This window comes from Solea solea, chromosome 4 (assembly GCF_958295425.1).
Source record: "Solea solea chromosome 4, fSolSol10.1, whole genome shotgun sequence".
NCBI classification, from domain to species: domain Eukaryota; kingdom Metazoa; phylum Chordata; class Actinopteri; order Pleuronectiformes; family Soleidae; genus Solea; species Solea solea.
Window position 1 is genome coordinate 6755876 of NC_081137.1, and position 17382 is coordinate 6773257.

The window sequence follows — 17382 nt, forward strand, 5'->3', positions numbered from 1 at the left end:
CCAAGTCTTTTAATGGCCACTTTGTTCACTAAAAAGTAAAGAACAATGAAACATGTTTCAATGATGACTCACTGAAATATAGGCTCCAATTCAAATTGTTTACAACACCACAAAATACATTTCCATTCTCAAGCAGCACATAATCTGAATCTCTGAAACAATCTTCAGCACAGAGAACCAAATTAAGTTTGATAAAAAGTAAGAAAATTCAACCTCTACTTGTTACTACATACATTTCACATCTCTATGGGCTAAAGTGCGAGATTACAAGTCAGTGAGAACCTCAAGGTTGGCACCTGGTGAGGATGCCTCACCCAGGTGCTTCCCTGTGTGAAAGGGGAATTTTAGAGTAGCCCAAGGACAGTGGTAGCATTACAGTGCATCTCTCAGTGGCACCTTGAATATGCTGCAATGACAATAGACATTACTGTATTTGTACAAGAGTACACACCTTTGGTTATGTGTATTTTAAACACTTTCATGCTAAAAAAAAAAAGGTTGCAGATAACCTTTGTTAAATGTTATTAGCTGAGGGTCTCACATACTTTTTTCAGCATACATTGTGAATGTTTGAATTATGTTTTTAATAAGGACAAGAACACCACCACATATCTGAGAATACAGTCTTGGGACCTGTGTACTGTATGTAATGCGATCTTGCAGTTACAAATGTGGCCATTTCACCATATTGCATCACAATATCCCTATATAACCCTATTCTTATACTGATCCCTCTAAATTGATAGTGAAATCTAGTAGGAATAAGTTAACAAGAGCAAATAGCTCATTCCCAATGACCCCTAACAACTCCTACAGTGTACTGGCCACAGCTAAAACAAAGATGAACAGATTGCAGGTTAGGATTCTTCCTTCAGTGTAAGCAAGATAACAGTTACTCTGATACACTGAATGTTGCCAAAATCTGCCCCAAAAATCTAGGTCAGTACATGCCTTTCCAACACATGCGGAGGAAATCTACATTCAAGTGCTGCACATCTACAACCTGCTAGAAATGTGACACAAACCCTAAATAGTCTCTGCTTTCTTTCAGTCCACCTAATCCCACACATTCAGCATATTTCAGTGGTTATTAATAAATAAATCTCCTTGTTTAATGGAGGATTATAACTGAGGAGGACATGGAAACACTCAGCAGTTAAAACAAGAACTGATAAGGAAGACGATAAGGATTAGTTACCATGAGCAGAGCCTGCTCCTGAAGCAACTGCTGCTGAAGGATTTCTAACTGCCGCTGCTCTTCCTCTAACTTGTGTCTGATAAACTCCTGAGAACAGGAATGACAAGCATTAATGTGGATAAAGATAATAAAAGTATCATATACGTAGGGTATCAGGGGAAGAAGATTGAGAAAGGAAACAATTTCAAAAAACACAACAGTGAACATGTAACCTAGAAATAAGTGTCAGACATTCACCATTCTCACGGAGAAGTTAGCAATATAATACTTAACGTCGAGCACTACAATCAGGAAACAGAAATCAACCACTACATTTAATAAACATATTAAGCAGTATATTATGTTGTAACCATGTAGTGTAGTACAAACATTAAATCAGTATTTGGCACAAAAGGGTGATGGTGCTGTGATGCCAGACTCTTGTGTTACTGAGGAGAGACATGATACAGAGCACGCAGAGAGCTCACCCACAGAAAAACTCATCTCTGAATAAATACACTAATTTAGACCCTTGCTGCTATGGCAACCTACTCATGGAATTTCACCACCAGGGTAACTTGCACAGTGTAGTTTATGGACACTCCCACACTTCACCCTGATTGGCTGATAACAGCCCCATGTCTCCGGTGGTTGGTTACCTGCTCCCTCTCAGCCAACCTTCTGTCTTCCTCCCGTCTCATATCGTCGAGTCTCCGGTGGGGACCCTTTTCTTGCTGCCTCACCATCTCTCGCTCTTTTCGCTGTTGCTGGGAGAGAAGGGTGACAACAGGCGGAAGAGAAATGAGCACAGTGGCTACGTTTTCACAGGGGGATGTTTAATGGAAGGGCTGCTTATAAGCAAACACTCCGTGTTTTTGTGCAAAGAGATGGAACAAACACATGAACGGAGAGCGAGTTCAGGGCACAGAATAGAAGCTGTGAGTCATTCTCTCTCTCAAACACACACACCTATTACGTCCTGATCAATGCTCAGTGTGCTGCTTTGAATCACACTCAAATTGACTGCAGTCGTTTGTGTGACAGGGAGCTGTCTTTACCTGTTTTTAAGGGACATTGAAATACAAGATTTGTTCGTAGTGGTTAAATGAGAACCTCCCACTTGGCAGTGACACAACTCTGAGCTCTCATCAGCTCAGTTGTTGTTGGCACTTTACTGTGGGAACAGAAGAGCTAAGATAAGACAAGAGGAAGAAGTGAAGGTGGATAAGGAAAGTAAACCCGCGCTGCACTCTACCGATTGGCAATATCACTGTAATAATGTGCCTCCCTCAAATCCCACGTAAGCCCTCAAACATTTTAATGATGGTGACACTTTATCACTCTGGGGGTGGCTGAAGCTCAGGAGGTAGAGTGAGATGCCAGCTAATCTGATAGATCAGTGGCTCCATCCTGCACATGTCAAAATGTCCTTCAGCAAAGACACTGAAACCCAAGCTGTGCTGGTACAATATTGATACAAGGTCAGTGGATGAGAAATATTTACAAGGGTAACACTTTACTTCAGCTGATATAATCACTGAGAAATATGTGATGCAACCATTTTAATCATAAAGTGAGTATTATTCATTAAAGCATAAACCAACATGTAGAGTGGTTCACTGATTTGGCACAAACATTTTGGGTAAAAGTAATAAAACAGAATATATAGATTATTACATTAAAGGGGACATATTATACCCTATTTCCCCCATTAAAATAGTTCCCTGGTGTCCTAATGAACATGTCAGTGACATGCTTTGGTCAAAATACCATAAGGATGAAGAATCATAGTAGTTCAATAACCCTGCTAAACCCGCCCCTTTCAGAACGCTCGGTTTTCGTGCAAGGTCCCTTTATATGCAAATGAGACACAGGCAAACACACACCCACTTCTTCCAGGGGGGTTCTGATTTGTCCTCTTTACAGCTCTATTCGTCTCCCCCTCCCTCCACTAGCTCTCTGACAATATCAACATGTCAGCGAGAGTGCCGTCACAGGAAGAGACGTCCTACATAAGGATCGAGCCGAACACTGTCCAACTGTAAATCAGTTAAACAGTTAAACTGTATGTTGCTGTATCAGATCGTGTGTTCGTGTGTTCGCACCACTTCACATCATACTGCAAACAGCGGTCGCCGCATTTAGTCAGGGGACGTATTTCACCGACGTACAAACACACACATTGTTAAGAAAAGATCACATAGAGCTCATAACTGACCATTCTGACACGTCCTAATTAAACATATTTGTTCAGTACGTCCTCCATGACCGGAGCACAGACTCAGTCTGATACAATCGCATAAAGCAGCTGTTTATGCAGCTCGCTGCTGACGATCAGCGGTGCTGCACTCTCTGTGCAGCGGTGCTACACTCTCTGTGCAGCGGTGCTACACTCTCTGTGTCACCGATAGCCTAAACTGCCGCTGGCGATCAGCTGATCGCCACCGCTGATCGCCAGCGGCGCGCTGAATAAACTGTATGTTGCTGTATCAGACCGGAGACCTCACCACCGCTGACCAGCTCCGGTGCTCCGGCGAGCTGGCGATCAGCGATGGCGATCACCGTGTAACGCGCCACCGCTGATCGCCAGCGGCGCGCTGAATAAACTGTATGTTGCTGTATCAGACCGGAGACTGTGCTCCGGAGACCTCACCACCGCTGACCACCTCCGGTGCTCCGGCGAGCTGGCGATCACCGTGTAACGCGCCACCGCTGTATCAGACAGTCTCCGGTCTGATACAGCAACATACAGTTTATTCAGCGCGCCGCTGCCGATCAGCGATCGCCAGCGGCAGTTTAGGCTATCGGTGACACAGAGAGTGTAGCACCGCTGCACAGAGAGTGCAGCACCGCTGATCGTCAGCGGCGAGCTGCATAAACAGCTGCTTTATGTGATTGTATCAGACTGAGTCTGTGCTCCGGTCATGGAGGACGTACTGAACAAATATGTTTAATTAGGACGTGTCAGAATGGTCAGTTATGAGCTCTATGTGATCTTTTCTTAACAATTTGTGTGTTTGTACGTCGGTGAAATACGTCCCCTGACTAAATACGGCAACCGCTGGCCGCAGTCTGATGTGAAGTGGTGCGAACACACGAACACACGATTGCTGACTTTATCCGGCACATTAGCTTCATATATAAAATCCTCTGTAAAACACTGTGCTCCACTGTGCAGCCACCAACAGCACACTTGTCCCGCCACGTTGACATAATACCGCTCTTCCTCCCTCGCCTGCACTCTGGCAGGGACAAGGTGGAGCTAAGGTGGAGCTTGCGAAGTAAACGTACTGGTGGGGCGGTAACATTCGCGGTGAAATGCGCATGCTGACGTCATAAGCGCAGGGAATTCAACATCGAGCGTTTTATCGCCTATACTTACACTAAGCGGAACCACGAAAACATGACTGAGTATTGTTTTTCCACACTTTGGCGACTGGTAGGGCCCCCAGAGTCCCAAATATCAGTATTAAAATGGTTAAAAAGTTGATTTTGCATAATATGTCCCCTTTAAACTAATGATCCAGATGTGGGATGGTCAACGTGAAATCCGTCTGATTTGTATCGGTCATTTCTTGGTTACACACTTTTCTAGACATGGACTGAAAATGCAGCAAAGTGTAAAAATGTTATGTCTGCATAATATCATTTCTCTTCAGCACTGTCATTGTGGTTCAAGGCACAAAACAGACCTCTCGCTTCACTACCTCAGTGCTGCTCATGGTTGAGGGTTAGTGGCAATGAAAGAAAATTGTGAAATACTTTCACTACTGATTCTTAACTTTCACCTCTTCGAGTCGGCGGCGCTGCTCCTTCTGCTCCTCGATGCGTTTCTGTCTGTCATGCAACAGTTGCCTCTTGTGTTCCTCAGGGTCGCGGCGCTGAGCAGCCAGTTGGGCCTGCTGTCTCTTATGAGCCTCCGAGCGCTCTTTGTTTTCCTGCTGCAGGCGCTGGAAGTCCCGCCTGAGGGTCGACTCACCAGGCACGTTGAGGATCGAACTAATCGACAAAAAGCAAGATATGATTAAAAAAATATTTTAGCGACCACAACTTGCACAGTTTGCAAAGATTAAAGGATAAACTGCTGATACCTTGACTCTCGGTCATCTCCACGATTTTCATCCTCTTCATCACTACCACTGTACTCGTACTCCGTCTCTTCTGTAAGGTGTAGAACAACAGGACTATCACATGAAAATGTATTGTGGCATACTTTAAAGAGTATGCTTCAGTGGAAAGACCACGTTGCCTAGGTTACTCCCATTCAGGCTTTTTCTGTGTCTTCTACGTACCTTTCTCACCCCTTTTCTTGCGCGTGCGATCAATGTGGTCTTTGAGCTGAATTCGGACCTGTCGCTCAGTGGGCTGGTCTCTGATGAAAGAGTGCTTGAGCAGCTGCTCTGTGGACGGCCGGCTGGGATACGTCTTCACAAGGCAGCCCTCTATAAAGTCAATGAATTTCTTGGACCTGGGAGGGAGGGGGAGGTTAGAGGATGATACACTGGTGAGGGACGGAGGGAGGGCGGGGATGCATGGAACAGCTGAACCGTTGCGTTACCCAGAATCCCAGACAGATACCCGACAAAAATTGGAAAGATTTGTTCACAATTTGACTGACAGGAGAACAAGTTGCTGTGATTAATCGGTCAACAGAACAATCGACAATATGTGAAACTACTTTAACAACAAGGTCATCTGTTTAATACCATTCTTGGTAACATTTTACATTATAGTAGAGTACCAACGTGGTAATAGTAAAGTAATAATTGAAATAATAGTGACAGTGTTTAAATAAGGAGATATTACAGTAAAACCATGTAAATTCAAAGTAATAGCCAAGTGTTAGCTTGATCACTATAGAAATAAGATGGTATTACAGAAAATATTACATCCATGTTACTATAATATTCCCCTATTCTTACTGTAATGTAAACTGTTACACAATTCTATAATATATCTATAATAATCGTGCCATCATATCTACTTACATGCATTCAAAAGAGCTGCTGAGTTTAATTATATTATTGTGTCTCTTTCATGTCGTTCTGCATTTGTATAATTGTTTATTTTCAGGAGTAAAACACTTAGTGACAGTATCTTTAATACTAAAATGATAAAAACTTGTATAAAGTAGGTCAATTAATGGTAGGTAGGAAAAGTAAAATGGGCAAAACACAGGGTAGGAGAAAGAACACAACAAATTAGTTTAAAGTCCTTCAACTTCTAGCTCTACAGTTTTTTTATTCCATTAAATACTCAGAGTAAGTTTGATATGAAATACATCTACTGTTGATTCCTTGGCCTGATTTTCATTAGTTGGATTAACTTGATTAGAATTGCCATTTTACCTGAGCATTCTGCTTATATGACATGTTTGTATGCAACTTAATAGGGGGAAAAAGGTTTTACATTTTTACAGACAGTTTGGAGCAACTTTGTCTTCAATTTACCCTTGACGGCTTATTGAGGTTTAGAAGGCTTTACACGATAGAAAAGATATGAAGGAGCCTTTTCACTGGGTAGTTGATAACTTACCATTTTTTGGATTTAAGTTTTGGAGGAGGATTCCTGGGGATCAGGAAGAGGGCTCTCATTGGGTGCATGTCACATAAGGCTACAGAAATGAAGGAAATTATGAGAGGTGTTAGCTATTGTTAAACCTTTTTACAAAAAGAGGTAACACATTTGCATCAGAATACATTTTTATGTTAGATGTCATATTTTCCCCACAAACATGCTAGTTTGTAGAGACTAGCTAATCCTTGAACATGATGAGAGCTGCAGTTATCCTGTTGTCCCTGGTGCCTCAGGCTTTTTTGCATTGAATGCAAGAGCACGGACTGTGAGTCACTGTGTTCCCAGCGTAGGTAGGTATCTAAACCTGACTGGGTAGCTTCAGAGTTTCACAGTAAACAGGTTCTTGAAATGATGTATCTTTATTTAACATCATTGAGACAAGTAAAGGCAAGTGCCACATCACAAAAAAGGGGCACGGTTGTAGTGAATCTGTAAAAATCCATGCTCCATGTATCAGAAATGTACAAATGCAAACAGTCATGCACCTGAGGTGAAGCAGAGCTGTAAAACAGCAAGTGTGCATATGCACCAACATGTGAGAATGAAATCTTAACACCCCAGTGTTTGTGCATATGCCAGAATATATATATATAATAGAATCAAAGGGAATGTATAATTTTATGCTTCCTCGTAACATAAGCAATGTGGCACTCCCCTTTAGCTCAATACTGCTATTTTAAAAATGTTGGCACAAAATACAAAAAGGAAAGTAATAATTTATGTTTTTAAACAGAGATATTCACAGGTTATTTTTTTATTACTGAATGATGTAGCGTTACAGATTCTCAACTGACATTTTAACTAGCTGATCTAAAACAAAGAATATTGCAATTTCATAAATGGAAAAACATTCCATTATTCGGTGGATTGAGTAAAAGACAGACTGCGTAATTAATAATTAAACATCACAACTTGACAGTTGGCCTGTATGCCTTATGTCGTTCATAGCATCGGCAACGTGGTTTGCTCTGCAGCCTTCGTCGCTCAGAAATATCTTTTACTTGAACGACGGTTAAACTGTAAGTAAGTAAGTGCGTGTGACAGACAAGAACCAGAGTGTCATCTTTTTCAAATGACTCTGTCCCTCTAGACTTAAGCATTTCTAAACCTCTAAAATGCAGAGTTTGAAAAATAAAACAGTAGTGTAGATGTAGCCTAAGTCTGTATCCAACTCAAAAATGAGCTGCTGGTCACTGTAAAGTTCAAGATGAGTGAAGAATCACTTTACAACAATGCAGCGCTCATAAAAACGTGCAACTACTGCTTTAATGGTCAATGCAGTACTGAGTATGCAGAGTATAATGTAGGTAGGGCGATGGTAGCTGCATCATAACAACCACCAACTGCTCAAATACAACAACATACTAACAATAAGTTTATCATATTGAACCAATGTTTTACATGGAATTTATTCGTGCACAGCTGACATTTACTTAAGCCTCATCTAATTTGCTTCTTTGTTCGGTTTGACGTTTAATCTTTAGGCAGAAACATCCACACGCTAAGCAGAGCCGAGAGATCTGTGCAGACTGCCTCCACAAGCCAAGTGCCAGCTCACGACTACGCTACCTTGATTACAGTGACTCAGCAGTCCATCTGAAGACCCAGACAACAAGGCTACATGTGCAAGGCAGACTCATTCATGAGGTCTTTTTGAAATGATAAGAAATAATGTGTTGCCAAATACACAGAAATGTAGGATTCCAGCAAGAAGTGGTAAAAGACATGGCAGCAATTAAGTGTATACACTTACGAGGTGCTCCCTCTGCCATCTCAATAGCAGTGATCCCCAAGGACCAGATATCGCTCTGTGAAATACACAAGGAACTGGGTCAGTCTCCATGTTCCATATGGTCTCACAGAATAATGCTCACACACACACACACACACAAAGAGTACTGCTGTTACCCTGTAGTCATAGGTGGAGTCAGGGTTCTCATCACAGGCGATGACCTCAGGTGCCATCCAGTACGGTGTGCCGATGAAGGTGTTCCTACGACCAACAGTCCTGTCCAACTGAGCACTCACCCCGAAATCAACTGAGAGAGGACACAGGAATTTGAGAAGTACAATTTGTGAGAGAAGGAAGAATATGTACACTCGCTAAAAAATTTAAAAACTAAACCATCCTCCTAAGCGTACAATCGCATGAAAGTGGCATGTGAAGCCATTTCTGGTTCTACACTATAGATGGCAAAGTAAACAATTCTGCAGAATCAGCTTTCAGCTTTGCAGTTGTCAGTGTAGGAGGCACCAAAAAAAAGCAGCACAACATCACTTGAGGGGAGGTTATTTATCTGAATACCTATGAAGGAATAGCATGCCACGTAATATTCGTTTTTGCATGAAAAAGTGACATCCCTAATACACAGCATACTCTTCACATTCAAGAAGGAATATGGATTTTATGCTATTGTCCCAAAGCATCTCACAGCAATACTGATTCATATCCAAGCTCTACAGAACAAGATTAAAGTAATTACTTCACTGAAGATATTGGATGTGCATACCAACCTTTGCAGAATGCAATGCACTTCAAACAGTTCTCAGACTGCAGTGTTACATTGTAATAGGTGATTTTAAAGTTTTACAATTTGAAGTCTTTTATGATTCATGCAACTGTTTTTTTTTTGACTGTATTGTCTGTTAATTATTTGTGTTTTACAATTGTTCTTTGTTCTCAGGTCTCTCTTGAAAACAGAGCTTGATCTCAACAAGACTGCCTGACTAAATAAAAGTTCATTGAATAAATGATATGCTGAATGTGCTGATACAACAGCTAAAAGTATTCAACATACCGAGTTTGACCTCTGCATTCTCTGTTAGAAGGACATTCTGGCCCTTGATGTCTCGGTGGATGACTTTGTGAGCGTGGAGGTGAGAAAGGCCCTGGACAAAGGTAAAGAAGTCAAAACAGGTCGGGACCTTCTTTGCTACAGATTAATTTTGACTGGTGCAGTTGGAATTTCTCACCCGCAGGATTTCTCTGCAGATGTAAGCGATCCAGTCCTCCTTCAGAGAGCTGCCTTTCGTGTTTTTTACCAGGTCGGTCACTGAGCCCGCTCCACAAAACTCCATCACCAGCTACATGCAGGCAAAAACAAACTTAGCACAATCAATCTGACACACAATGCTGTAAAATCATGAGGCCAGGTGAGAGGGTTGACAGACCCAGAGCTGGTCATCATGTCCTGGTGGACTCTTCTTGACAAAGGCACCGTAGTATGTGGCTATGTTGCGGTGGTGGCTGTATTTTTTCAGCATGTTAATTTCTGCTTTGATCTCCTCTTCCTCCTCTTCTGTGACATCCATCACCTTGATGGCGGCCAGCTGACCCGTCTTCACGTGACGGCCCTAATTCAAGAAAAAAGGTAGGTATTCAGATCAGGTCGGTTAAGTTCCAGTCAACCTGTTATTGGTGTTTTTGAAAATATTTTGAATTGCTTCTGATTATTTTGCTGCTCTTATTTTAATTTTTTTCAACCAAAGTCTCTTTTCTTTTATTCAGAGCAACATAAAAAAATAAAAAAATAAAATTAACAAAGAACAGAGACTGTAGAGGTTTTTGTAGCCACAGTCGAGTCAGCTCAATTAACATTCAAATCAAATAACAACTAAAGATGTAATCATGTCTCACCTTGTACACTTGTCCATATGTCCCATTTCCGACAACCTCAACCAGCTCAAAGATCCCTGCTGGATCCTGTGGAAGACGTGGACAGTCATACAATCAGATATTAAAATATCAGATAACAACTGCAGCAGTCAGGCACAATGGCTGATTTGAAACAATTCTATGAATAAAACACTTTTTAGGCTCTCCTGAGGACAAAATAAAACCAGGCCATAATTCGTCTTAATTTTAATTTCATAACATAGATCATTAATTTAGTACATTAAGTGTTTATGAATCAGGGAAATGTGCAAATCAAGCTTTGCAATACTATGAAAGTGAAGACGACTGCAAACTTCGCAGACAAAAACTGGCCTCATGCTTGTGTGGAACTGAAAACATGACAAGAAAAAAAATCAACCCAGACGGTTTCCACTGTGTACATTCAAGACAATTTACATCCAATCTTACAATTACACATTTCCATACAAATCATTTGAACTCAATCTTGCCAGTCATCCACCCACAATCACCCATAATCTCACCATCCACCAACAAGACAAGATGATAGTAAATAAGACATACTTTTTTCAGATTTGCATATTACAAGTTAAAATGTATATTTCACTGATAACGAGTGGGTTGCTTTGACTTAATTACGTATCCCCCTCCCCCAAACAAAGGAAAATGACAAGCAGTTCCACATCCATGCTATTTCAATATGGCTTTAAGGAGATGTGTGGGTGGTGGGGCTGCTGCTTTGGAATGAAAGAATGTATAGCATGACCTATACTGCTTTCATCTGTTTCCAATGATGGGTTTCTTCCTCTAACATGGAGGAGAAACATTCCTTGGAGACAGGAAACATTTATGAGAAAAAGAACACACACACTTGGAAGGATCTGGCAGTAAAAACAAGAAACCTGACCACACAGTTCATGCAAATGCACACAGCACGTATGAGGACATAGTAAGTAGCCAGATATGGAATCATGTTCTGTCCAAGGAGACAAAAGAGATGGAACTATGACGTAAAGCAAGAGGGATGAGAATGATGGTATGGTATGGAGGATAATAATGCCACGATAGAGTGGGCGGAAAGGCAGAGGCGGCAGCTTCAACCACGTCCAGCACAGAGAGTGGGATGAGAGGAATGGAGTGATAGAAGGGGAAGGGTACAGTTCTGTTGAAGGAGCAGCAACAACAGCACACTCGGTTAAACAAACAGTAATGACAGCAAAAAAAGACAAGGAGGCAACAAAACTATAGGGTAACGAAAGGAGGAATCTACGGTCTTAAACCACAAACAGCCGAGTTATTTTTTGCAGATCATGTGTTGCCATGTAAACCTTAGCAAATATTGATTTTTTTTCTTTATGTCCTGCTGCTTACAAACTGTTAAAGCCTCTTTCAAACAGTGTAAGAACTCTAAAAGACACTGTTTTTGGTGTATGGGGAAGCTGACCACATATTTCCTGCAGGGGTGTCCACATGAATAACAAAGGAAGTCTTTTTTAAGACAGTCTGTCGTATCTATGGTGATACAGCTGCAACAACAGTCAAAATCACAACCCAAACAAATGATGTTACAATTCTGCTGTAATGACCAAGTCAGATACAATCATTAGAGATCTGTAGTGTACATCTTTTTTTTAAAGAACTTGTGTGCTTGCAGTATATTACATACTGCAGAGTCTTTGAAAAAAACAACAACTTGATTTTTGAAAGGAACACATTTTCTAAATTCAATAACCTAATCACAGCAGCATCTAAATGTCTCAGCAACTTCACAAAATCAGCACATCACAGCTTGGGTTGAACAATGTTTACATTTAATAATAATCAAAACTGCCATTGATGTGCGACACTACAATTCCCTGAAATCATATTCACAATTAGGCCTGTGTGATGTAACGGCATACATGACGTGACAACAGGGTTGTGCCACAAATTACAATTACTTTATGGCAACATTATCTGTCACATGACATCAACGCAAACAAACATAGAGGATAATAAACAGGCTTATTATTAAACAGGAAGCTAACCAGCCGAGGCAAAAAAAATCTTACACTCCAAAACCATACACTCAAACACTGCTAAAAAAAATTTAATCAGCTGTGTATGAATGGAAATATATAAAAGTCTACAACTTAATATTTAAAGGGGAATGGTCCTAAGTTACACTCAATAAAAGGAGAGAGTAAGATGAAATAATGTGAATCACCACCTCAAATATACTATACTGTTGCACCACTGCAACAAAATTGAGTCAAAAGACTAAACTTCCCCTGAGCTTCATTTTCAGAGGATTAGTTTTCATTGGTAGTCACTTCAGCATCCAATACTCTCATCTCAGTGTTTGTTTTTCCTGACACTGAAAATAATCATACCAGGCTTTTTAAAATTTTACCAATGAGCTTAGTGTTATGTCACATTTTTGTGTCTTGGTTGTATAAGTGTTACTTATAACCAACAAAGTCTCACAGGTGTCTTTGTTTCATTTCATTGTGTTGGCATTGGAATAAGGTGTTTCTGCGCATGCAACACATTTCCTGTGCACAGTGGACTGTTGTTATATAATGGTGAAATCCCTCTGTACAGATTTCTTGAAAAAATTACACAGCGAGTTAAATTGTCCTCTATTATCTACTGGGCTGTTTTTTTCCAAGTATGTTGTGTTGCACATTAGTGTATTTTTGTGCAGGCGCAAAAGCAGGCACCCACCTGACTGTTTTTATGGGCATATTGTTAGCCACCAAACAATCATAGTGGATCATGTTTATAGGAAATGTTTTATTAATTGTGCTACACAAGGCAACAAACTGAACAAAGAAGTACCAAAAATACAACAATTGACAGAGATTCTACTCAATCTCGAATTATTTGTATAACCCATATTAAAAAGTCACTATTTGCCTCATACGGCTTGAAAAAGTTTGATGTCCACTGTCATTCAATTGAAATTATTCAAACGTTGCTCAGGTTATGTGGTTGATTCTCAAGTCAAACAAGATGCATTGTGAGAAACTGCAACAATTGCTTGGATTTTGAAAACTGATTCCTAGCTGAGGCCTTATTTAGGTCATGGAATGTAGTAACACAGTTCCAAACAAACCTGGATTTGGATAAACTACCCATGATCCCCTGTTAAGCCGGATAAACCAGTGAAAGCTACACCAAAGTGCTGGGAAAATTCCAGGTAATTTTAGAGTGCATGGGATCTTATTGATTCATGTTTTAGAATATCATCAATGTTTTGATACATTTTTTAAATTTAATCGCTCTGTTCTATTATGTAAAGCACTTTACATAAAGTGCTGCATTTTATCTTTATGAAAAGTACTATATAAATAAAGATTGATCTGTCTATGAGGAGGTGAGGCAGTGACTATTCTCAGCTGTTATATTGGAGTTTTAATAGTGCCAGATAAGCTTAATATATGGCCATTTAAAATATACATCAACAAAGATTAAAAAGGCCACTTAATGAGAGTAAAAACTATGGCTGTGTTTCAACTTCCAACGTGATGGGAGACGTGGCTGTAACCTAACTTTTCTAAAGAGTAAGGGTTGAAAAAGTAAACATTTTCAAATGTATTTGAATTCAAATTAAAGTCTGTCTGGAAATTCAATGCTGCAAAGAAATGTGTGTGTGTGTGTGTGTGTGTGTGTGTGTGTGTGTGTGTGTGTGTGTTTTTCAACAACACAACAGCATTTTACTCAAAAAAATCACCAGTGGCCTTAATTGCTTGCTGGATAGAGATGAGGGTGGTCAAAAGTTGGTATATTTTTCAAGAAAAATTAATTTTCCAGATGGGCCAGTGACAGTGACACACAAGTTGGAGTGATGTTTCAAAAATGTGATTTCTAAACAACATTGTCACTGAGCTTCATGATGTCGCTGATGTTATTTTCATCGCCCTTTGACTGTTTTCGGTATACTTGTGATGTCACAGTTAGGGGTGGGAATCACAGGGTACCTCACTACACAATAAGCGATACGTGGTCCACGATACCAATAATATCGTGACACAGCAATATTGCAATCATATAGCAATATATCACGACATCTGTCTAACTGAAGAAAACAAAATTTCAGTGTAAAGTGCAGGATTTCTCTATTTACTAACAACATAGACAACAAAGTGCATATAGTCTATGTATTGAACATGAACGGGGCATCTCTTAACATAACTTACTCTGCCATTATCCTGCTGTAATCTCCCTCGTCTTAAACCAGGTAATTCCACCCAAGTTTCCCTCATGTTTACTTTAGAGTGCGTTGATATTTGCCTGGGCATATCACTTATCAATTATCAATTATTGTGTTTATTGGCGCCATGTGATGGACTAGCGATCTGTCCAGGGTGCATCCCGTCTATCACCCCATGTCAGCTGAGATTGGCACAGCACCCCCAGCATCCCTCATGTGGAGGATAAAGCTGAAGAAAATGGATGGATGTTTATTGGCTATTTTTAGCGGGTTTGCCCTGGTTCAAAAACCCCAGGTTTACCCACTAATTTCACAGTATTAGAGGCTGGTTCTGGGGGCAGGGGGCGTGCACAGCACAGTCAGTGCTGACTAAGCATCACTACCTTATACAACTACATGTAAACATGAGCTAGCCTTTAAAAAGATTTAATTGAAATATGTGATATGCTACAACAGAATGTATAGCACGCATGGAGATACCAGGCCAAATTAATCCCACTGGGTGGGAGTTAAATGTGGTCGTGCTTATGTCAAAAAAAAAATGACACCAAATAAATCTGTATGATGGAATTGCACATGGATATGGAGCATAACACTTGTCCTGCAGTGACATACTCACCCTCAGAGCTGCGAGGTCTATGTCGTCCAGGCTTCGTGTGGGGGCGTTTTCAGACATAGCTGGCGAAACTTGTGACGTTGGCTCACAAGTTGGCCAGATATTAAATAAGAAGTAGCTGGGGAAACAAGGCGAGCTTGACGGGGCTTATCTTGTTCACAGAAAAGCCAGTTATGCTGAAAGTGTAGCGGAACAACACGGTGGGTGCTAGATTAGCAAACACATCGCAGATGATGGAGCTGGCACAGACGCACCCAGCGAGCAAGATCACGTCAACTCTGGCCGAGAGCTGCGATGTTCTCCGCAAACACAAACCCAGGGGCACAGTATCAGCAAAACGAAGCACATTAAACTAAACGAACGGAAGGTTTGCCACAGAGTGTTAACGTCACCGTAAAATTCCAACAATTGGCAGGCGTTCAATGCAATGCACCTCCACTAATGTTGTTGTTGGACACCTTGCTGCGTTCATTTCGACGAGACGTCTCTGCTGCTCTCCAGCATCCCAGATAACGTTGTATTTCAGAAGGGAAAAAAAATGCGTACAACGTTAATAAAAAAGGAAATAAACTCTACCACATAGGTTTGGCTTGGCTCTGGAATAATACGCCGACAAAGTCCAGCACAACATGAATGGCTCGGTAACGCAGTGGTCGTTTTTTTTTTTAAGGAGAACGCAACGTCTGATGTGACGATGGCGTCCGGGTCCGTCCGCACCAGAACCGACTGTCAGACTGTCATTATTATTATGAGTCAGAAAAAAGATGTCCTCCTACTGTATCACTCAGGGAAAGGTGCGAAAAACCAGACACGCGTTTTAACAACAATCTCGTTGCGGCTGCAGTTGTCAAACTTGTTTAGAACTACTTGACTTGAATGCTCTTTTTTTTTTATTTCAATCGGAGCGCGCGACAAACCCAAATACCGCACGAGTCAGGTGCGTACGTTCGATTTACGCCGTCGACTGGCTGGAGCTAACGCTGCTAAGCTAGCAGACTAAACAATCTTTCCCCAGAATAAACTTTCCTTCTTCATCCATTTTCTGTGTTGTCAGTCAGTCGCGCCTAGCACCGCCAACCTTCCGGGGGAAACACGGGAGGCACACGGGCACTAACCGGGGTTTCGCCTTGTCAGCTTGGGCCTCGACTCTTTCGACTTTTTAACGTTGCTTTCGTTTCCCACCGTCCAAGTTTTATAAAAATGAATAATTCTAGTCCAACACTGCGGGGATGAGGTGCAGGTTAAAACTGCAGCTAACAGCCAAACTTGTTATTTCGCCATGTTTTGCTTCCCAAGTCCTGCCTCCTCCCTCCCACTTCCAGACTTGATGTAGTCCTGCGGGTTTCTACTGACGATTGGCTGCACGAAACACTCCTCAAGTGTTTTCTGCTCTTGGACAGCTACGGTGCCTCACGAGGGACAAATTACCTCAACATATTTGTTTGAATCAATTTAATCAATCATTAAAGATTTTGCTGAAACAAATAATAACAAATAATGACAAAAAACAAAACAAATAGTAAAACCAGAAAAAATAGACTATAGACTATGTAACTTTTATGAGGTTTTAATGGCAGACATTGACTATACTCGCCATAAGTCTGTTTGTATAAGGGCATAATTCCCTTGAAATAAAACTTTTTTTATTTTTTGTAACCTTACAAAAAGTCGTACTTTAGTAAAGAGCCTTGATTTAACCCACTCAAGACATCGGGCTGCCTGGATTAATTAAGACGCCTATTATAATAATCATAATTGATGAACATGGTAACATTTTGAACACCCTTTGAATAGCTCACGTAATCAATTCAATATTTTGCCAATATTTTAGAGACCCCCAAAAATCTCACAAATCATATATATCATGATGGAGATTATAGCTGATGTGAATATTATATTATTATATATACTTTAACTTCAGTGTAGTTTAGAAGTGACTTTTTGAATGTGCTTTGACAGCATTTCAGTGACTGTTTATATTTACACGTCGAAATATAGTCCTGAAATAGTGTTGAGCTAAATGTTTTAATGTAAAATAGAGTCAAAAAAGTGAGTCAGTTTGAACATTGTGGTCATTGGCATGAGTTAATATTTGTGCTCAACTGGATTAAAATGGAGGCTGTGCTCTTTGTTTACCCGTTGCCATGGTGAATCGTAGTATCAGAGCTCCATTGAGGATGGCT

General features: G+C 40.7%; 1 protein-coding gene across 3 annotated transcripts in view; it reads right to left on the reverse strand.

Annotated features, from left to right (window-relative positions):
* The window catches only part of mink1 (misshapen-like kinase 1), a 30138-nt gene extending 13605 nt beyond the window's left edge, over nt 1–16533 (reverse strand). For all 3 annotated transcript variants that reach the window (XM_058626778.1, XM_058626777.1, XM_058626776.1), the window contains exons 1-13: nt 15203–16533; nt 10392–10457; nt 9926–10108; nt 9728–9838; nt 9553–9643; nt 8663–8793; nt 8508–8562; nt 6713–6791; nt 5470–5645; nt 5269–5338; nt 4966–5176; nt 1837–1944; nt 1199–1285 (exon numbers count right to left, since the gene is read on the reverse strand). In XM_058626778.1, coding sequence (XP_058482761.1) covers nt 1199–1285; nt 1837–1944; nt 4966–5176; nt 5269–5338; nt 5470–5645; nt 6713–6791; nt 8508–8562; nt 8663–8793; nt 9553–9643; nt 9728–9838; nt 9926–10108; nt 10392–10457; nt 15203–15259 — 1425 coding nt within the window. In that variant the 5' untranslated portion in view covers nt 15260–16533. The remainder of the gene's footprint in view (nt 1–1198; nt 1286–1836; nt 1945–4965; nt 5177–5268; nt 5339–5469; nt 5646–6712; nt 6792–8507; nt 8563–8662; nt 8794–9552; nt 9644–9727; nt 9839–9925; nt 10109–10391; nt 10458–15202) is intronic.
* Between the last annotated feature and the right edge of the window lie 849 nt (nt 16534–17382).